At 31.4% G+C, this 6,524-nt stretch overlaps 1 protein-coding gene across 2 annotated transcripts; it reads left to right on the plus strand.

Annotated features, from left to right (window-relative positions):
• The first annotated feature begins 229 nt into the window (after positions 1-229).
• Positions 230-5,096, plus strand: LOC145329438 (uncharacterized). 2 transcript variants are annotated; one of them, XM_080173553.1, is made up of 5 exons: positions 254-295; positions 3,081-3,125; positions 3,798-3,913; positions 4,417-4,509; positions 4,945-5,096. In XM_080173553.1, exons 2-5 carry the CDS (start codon positions 3,116-3,118, stop codon positions 5,047-5,049), a joined length of 324 nt encoding a protein of 107 aa, XP_080029679.1. In that variant the 5' UTR covers positions 254-295; positions 3,081-3,115; the 3' UTR covers positions 5,050-5,096. The 2 variants fall into 2 exon arrangements, with proteins under 2 accessions (XP_080029678.1, XP_080029679.1); XM_080173552.1 differs by lacking the exon at positions 3,081-3,125 and having other exon boundaries at positions 230-295.
• The last annotated feature ends 1,428 nt before the right edge of the window (positions 5,097-6,524 follow it).

A 6,524-nucleotide genomic window follows, 5' to 3' on the forward strand; every position in this document is an offset into this window, starting at 1 on the left:
CGTAAATATTGTTAAGACTTACTCGGCTGCTTATGGGTTCTCTTCTTCAGGGGTGCTTGATCTAGGTCTTGGGATGGTTTTATGCTATTTCTCTGACCTACCCTAGAGTTTAAGGTGAAGATATAACTACTGTGACAGTCCATAAATATATTGAATTAAATTTCATTTCTATTATTGCATCTGTAGTTGTATTATTGTTATTTCTATTTATTTATAAAAATTTAAAATTCTCTAAATCTCTGTTCATTTTTTCAGAACTAGATAATTAAAATGGCAGCCCCAGGAATATGTGGAGGTAAAAAAAGTCAATTTTTACAATATTTCTTTATAATTAAGTCAATTTCAATACATATTTAAGTGAGAGGCCATAGACATCCAAGGGTGTGGGGGGTAAAGATTGTTTACCACCTCAAACTTTGTAAATCTTCATTTTACCCACTTGAAACATTAAAAAAATTTGTTAGATTAACCCAATCAAAACTTTGAATCCTATCATTTTACCCACTTAAAATAAAAAGCTTGGATGTCCCTGGGGGAGGCAAAGTTTAAATTCCTAATTGTTATCTACAGAAGGAGAAATTTTGTTTATCATAATTAGGGATGTACATCAATTATCGGTCATTGTCTTATCCCTTATCCCTTATAAATATCTATCCCTTTTATCAAGAAATAAGAATTATAAATCCACAAACTTAATAATTCTTACTTAAAGATTATTTAATACCTAGTTGTAAAAAGATGTATGAAGTTCTATTTTTATAATTTTTTTCTCAGCTTTATTACATTAGAATATTAAGTTGTAAAGAAAACCAGATAAAACGGGATAAGTAAGTTTACCAACATATGAACATATTGTTAAATATGCCATATGTGATGACAAAATTCATGTTTGGTTAAATTTAACCCTAGGGAAAGGGGGGTGGTAGGGTTTTCCTACTGGGTTATACCCCTGCGGGATTCTTCTAACCTTTTCCTAACCTAACATAGAATAAACACAAAAAATTAGATTTTACAACCAAGTTTGTTTGTGGTCCATAAGCAATTTGAGGGAAACTACCAGCAATTTTAATTTATTGATATTATTTTAACGCAACCGAGTATATGAAGTGTTACTTTTTGAATTATTAGTAGCGAAGATATTCTATAATTCACTGACTGTCAGTCAGTCAACGCTACGAGGAAAAAATGATTTTTTTGTTTGAACTCATCGTATTTCCTTTTATCTTTTGTTCATTACTTCATCCATGATTATTGTGTCATCCTTGTTATTATACTATCCACAATAAAGTTAGTACGAGCTGGCCTAGTTTCTTTTTGCAGACTGTGAAGAAGTGCATTCCCACAAAGTGCCTGTCTAAACCACCCCCTCTTTTATTTTACAAATAAATTAAAAATTAGGGAATGGTGGTAGTTTTTTCTGATCTCTGTGGGGTGACTCTAGTTATGCGTTGGGTTCATACCTAACCCTGTTGGGCTACCCATTACCCAATGTAATCTAACCTAACCTAAATTAATAAACAAACAAAAGAAAAACAAGCATGCCTTCCTCATTTCCAATTTGTTTTATAAGTGAGGGTGGGGAGGGGTTCAGGGTTGTTCTTAACAGGACACTGTGTGATAGCGCCGAAAAATGTGTAACTTTATAGACAAAACTTTTATTTTTCAATATTCACTTTTATATATTGTCATCAGATTTATACAATTCAGCAACAAACTAATTTCAATAAAATAGGATGATAATATATATTCTAAATTAGGGAAAATGATAAATTTGACAAAATTGTATCTATTACTAACTAGGTTATTAAAAAAGATTTTAGATATTAACTATTAAAAGAACAGTTATTTCTCGCATCGTATTATAAACGGCTTTCCGCGGATATAGAATGTACAATCAAAAGATTAAAACTAGTTTTTTAGCCCCAAGGTGCCGAAGGCACCGGCTAAAAAAACTGGTTTTAATCTTTTGATTGTACATTTTTATATTCGTAGAAAGCTGGATATAATACGGTGTTAGACATAGTTTTTCCTATCCACCGGATTCGAATGAAGACGAGAATAGTTATTTCTCGTATCGTATTATAAACGGCTTTCCGCGGATATAGAATGTACAATTATAAGATTAAAACTAGTTTTTTTTAGCCCCGTGGTGCCGAAGGCACCGGCTAAAAAAACTAGTTTTAATATTATGATTGTACATTTCTATATTCGTAGAAAACTGGATATAATACGATGCTAGACATAGTTTTTTCGTATTCATGAGAACCGGTTCCTATCCACCGGATTCGAATGAATACGAGAATAGTTATTTCTCGTATCGTATTATAAACGGCTTTCCGCGGATATTAAAACTAGTTTTTTTTAGCCCCGTGGTGCCGAAGGCACCGGCTAAAAAAACTAGTTTTAATCTTATGATTGTACATTTCTATATTCGTAGAAAACTAGATATAATACGATGCTAGACATAGTTTTTTCGTATTCATGAGAACCGGTTCCTATCCACCGGATTCAAATGAAGAGACTATATCTAGTTTTTTCGTATTCATGAGAACCGGTTCCTATCCACCGGATTCAAATGAAGAGACTATATCTAGTTTTTTCGTATTCATGAGAACCGGTTCCTATCCACCGGATTCAAATGAAGAGACTATATCTAGTTTTCTACGAATATAGAATGTACAATTATAAGAGAAAATATATTACCCATCATAGTCTCTTAGAAATGTATTTTTAACAGGAAATTGAAATATTGGAACAGACATACAATTGTGGATTGAGTAATTGTAGAATTATAGATTTTTTTCTAAATTAAAATTTTCTTCATTTTATAAGGAATGATAAGGGATAAGGCAATTAATTATGATGAAAATATGCATGTCCCCCATGATAGTAAACAAAATTACCCCTTCTGTAGTTCAAAATTCTTGTTTAAAAAGTTAGGAAAATTGAAATTTAATAAAAGTACCCAAAGATTTTTAGCCAACGAAAAAGATTACGGGATTAAAAGCTTTGGGTACAAATTTAATTTACAGTACAGTGTCCATTATCTCCCTACATTTTATAAAGATTTATAATTATAGGTTTTTGATTACAATTGAGTCTGAAATACGTCACCATGGTTGGGGGTAATTGAAAGTTTTTTTTTTAAGCTGGTAGTTAAAGGACGGTCAGATTGTTTATTTGATAATTGAGTAATGATAATGTTATTGCAATTTTACGAAAATGCTATACTTAATTATATGCCGTATTTTAAGCGAAAATGTGTGAATTGCATTTTGAAATATTATACAGCAATTACATTATTGTTTAAATACAATAATAGTTATTTCTCGCATCGTATTGTAAACAGCTTTCCGCGGAAATAAAATGTACAATTATAATATTAAAAACAGTTTTTTTTATATTTGTAGAAAACTGGACATAATACGATGCTAGACATAGTTTTTTCGTAAACAGATTAATATGCGATGGATTAGAACCGGTTCACATCCACCGGATATTATTCTGTTTCGAATGAATACAAGAAAAGTTTTACTTTGATCATTTAATTATAAACTTTTGTGTCTGCTAGTGTTAATGTCGATTATTTTTACTGAGCTTGGTCTGCTTGGAGCACAACAAATTTAGCGGCATTCTGTGCTAGCGCACAAAATTTATAAATCAAGGAAAGTTGCGTAACCAAAGTCCAAAGCAACTAAATTAATTATTTTAAATCTATCCCATCCATAAATCTCTGACTTATACTAAACATAGATAATAGCGTAGCTTCTGATAAATTGACCTTTTTTGTCTGGAAGGATGGTCCGGAGTTGAGGAGATGACCGACAAGCATCAGGAGATGGTCAAGTTTGCATTTGATCAGATCACCATGGAAGGATCAGAACATAGACATGCTACCTTCAAGCCGGTCCAGGTAAACTAAATTTTAGAACAAAAGATGATATTGTGACATTATAAGTTGTTATTTGTTATGCCTGTATAATTTTTGCAACGTTTTTGGTGCTTATTTCTCCTTTATAACTAAATTAAAAATTAGAGCGGTTGGAGGGGGGTTTAGTGCACGACAAGGCACTAAAATTGCAGCAAACGGTTTATAAATTATAATAAATATAATCTTAGGGATGCCAAAACAATTAATCACAATAAGCTTCTTAAAAATATATTCAATTTATTTATCATTAGAATGTAGAATGTATGTAGAATATATATAGTTATGAAAGGAGAAAAATTGTCGGCGATTTAGCTTGCTATTTCACCTGTCATTTATTGAACGGGCCGTTTATCCATTAGGAGGGTAGGGAATTGAATAAGGAGGGAATGGGGGAGATCGTTATTGTAGCCCGCTACAGATTTCACTTTATAAAAACATGAAAATCTGGTGTAAGATCCAAGTAATAATAAATCCATTATTATTAGATTGTTGATGTGTTAGAGATGACCACGCAGGTGGTTTCTGGTATGAACTACAAGTTCCACCTTGTACTAGCGGACAAGAATCTTACAGAGGAGGTGCACTCTTTTTATCCTTACAGAAAAGTAACAGGATGTCTGTCGGTCTGTAGCTTAGGATCTAGTTAACCGCTTGGTCGATATGGTTTTCCTTTACAGTGAAGCTTATAGGTCATGGGAAGGTGTATAATCAATATCAAAGGTGGGCACCTCCAATCCAATCCAAGAATCGTTTTAAATACGGAATGGTTTATCTTGTTTATCATTATTGGGGGTTGTTTACCAGTTTAACTTAAGTTGCCAATTTAGGTTACTAACATGGACATCATATTTTGGTCAGTTCGTTCATCCAGTATAAGGGGAGGGGGTAGGGTAAAGGGGGTGGATGGTGGGTGTCATTTTACCCAGCTACAAGTATCACTTTATTAGAGTACATGATAATCTGGTGTAATATCCAAGTGATAATAAATCCATTGACATCTTAAATAATCTTAGGAGAAAAAGGACGAGACTGTGCCAAAGAAGAAAGTAAAGATTACAGTTTATGATCAACCATGGACCAACACAAGACAAATATCAAAACTTGAATGGGTTGAATAATTCATTGATTCATTAATTTGACACATTTTGATACATCTTTTAATAGTTATTCAACTTATTTTCGTTTGATCTTACTGGATTAATAATTCCAAATATTCTGTCAATGTTTGATCACATGACAAAAAATTTGAAATTTTTCTTTCTACTTGGTAGATGAAATTAAAAATTTTGTCATGTGATCATTATATTGACATGTATGAAATCCAGTTTAAAAATAATACTTTAATTGATACATTACTGTTTAAAAAAGATAATTACCTATATTCTTAAAAATAAAATTTTAATATTAACAAGTTTATAAAACAAACTATCATAAAACTAAAATATAAAAATGTTATAATATCATTCATTTTAGCTATAAACTATAATCATAATATTTTTCATTTTCTTTTTTTAAAAGACACACATACATATTATTACTATACATAACACTTGTTGTTTTATACAGGGCTCGGCAGCCGCGGCTAAACCTTATGATATTTAAAATCGTAAAAAGGTTGATTTCTCTGAGGCATACAGGCGACTGACGCGCGGCTGCCGAGCGCTGGTTATATATATTAAAACTAGATTTATCTAACTACATAACACTTAATATTTTAATATAATGACTTTTAAAAATATCATATTTAGTTTTTTGAGAAATAAATGATTATTTTAATACTATATTTTGTTTTATTTTAACTTGAACTTCAAAAAGCTATCTTAAAAACAAGAGAAAGTGATAAACCAAGATATCTTATTTCGGTGTGTCTCTAATAAACCAAATCTTGCCAATTAAGTGCATGACTAATACGGACAACCAACCTTTTGATAGCACGACCTTTGTATGGAACTAATTCTTTATTGGAACGACCTTCCTATGTAATTGCATAGTTATGCTCTATAAAGAGTTGTTTCTGTATTTGATCCTTTGATAGCAGACCTTTACTTTCATCAAGGGCTAAGATTTTAAATTCCAAGCTTTTCTTGAAAAAAATACTAAACTTATTCGACTCTTAATCAGGGCTAAGCAAACTAATCTGAATTCAGTCGCGCAGCTGACACAAGCCGATGAAAATAAGCTGCTTGAAGGAATTATTACCTAACATATACTAAACTAAAGAAAAAAACAAACAATGTAATCCCTCTGTATTTAATTCTATAAAAAAAGGGGGCGGGGGAGGTGTTCAGATCTCACAAGGCACTTTGAGGTAATGCGCCGAAATTGAGCTACTATCAATAGAATATCTTAAAAACTATTTAATAACAAAATTATAATAGTTATTTATCATATTTTCGTAATATTGTGAATGCTAGAAAGGATATTAAAATTATTTCAACAATTTTGGTCATGTGATCAAAATTTGAATTTTCCTTCTACTATTGCCCCCTCTGGGGGCAAAGTAGGTGGAAATTTAAATTTTTGTCACTTGACCTTAATATTGGTGAAATAATTTTGAATGACCTTTCTTGTATAAGCAATATTAATAAAATAT

This window comes from Acartia tonsa, chromosome 10, assembly GCF_053477335.1.
Source record: "Acartia tonsa isolate MP-2025a chromosome 10, ASM5347733v1, whole genome shotgun sequence".
Classification (NCBI taxonomy): domain Eukaryota; kingdom Metazoa; phylum Arthropoda; class Copepoda; order Calanoida; family Acartiidae; genus Acartia; species Acartia tonsa.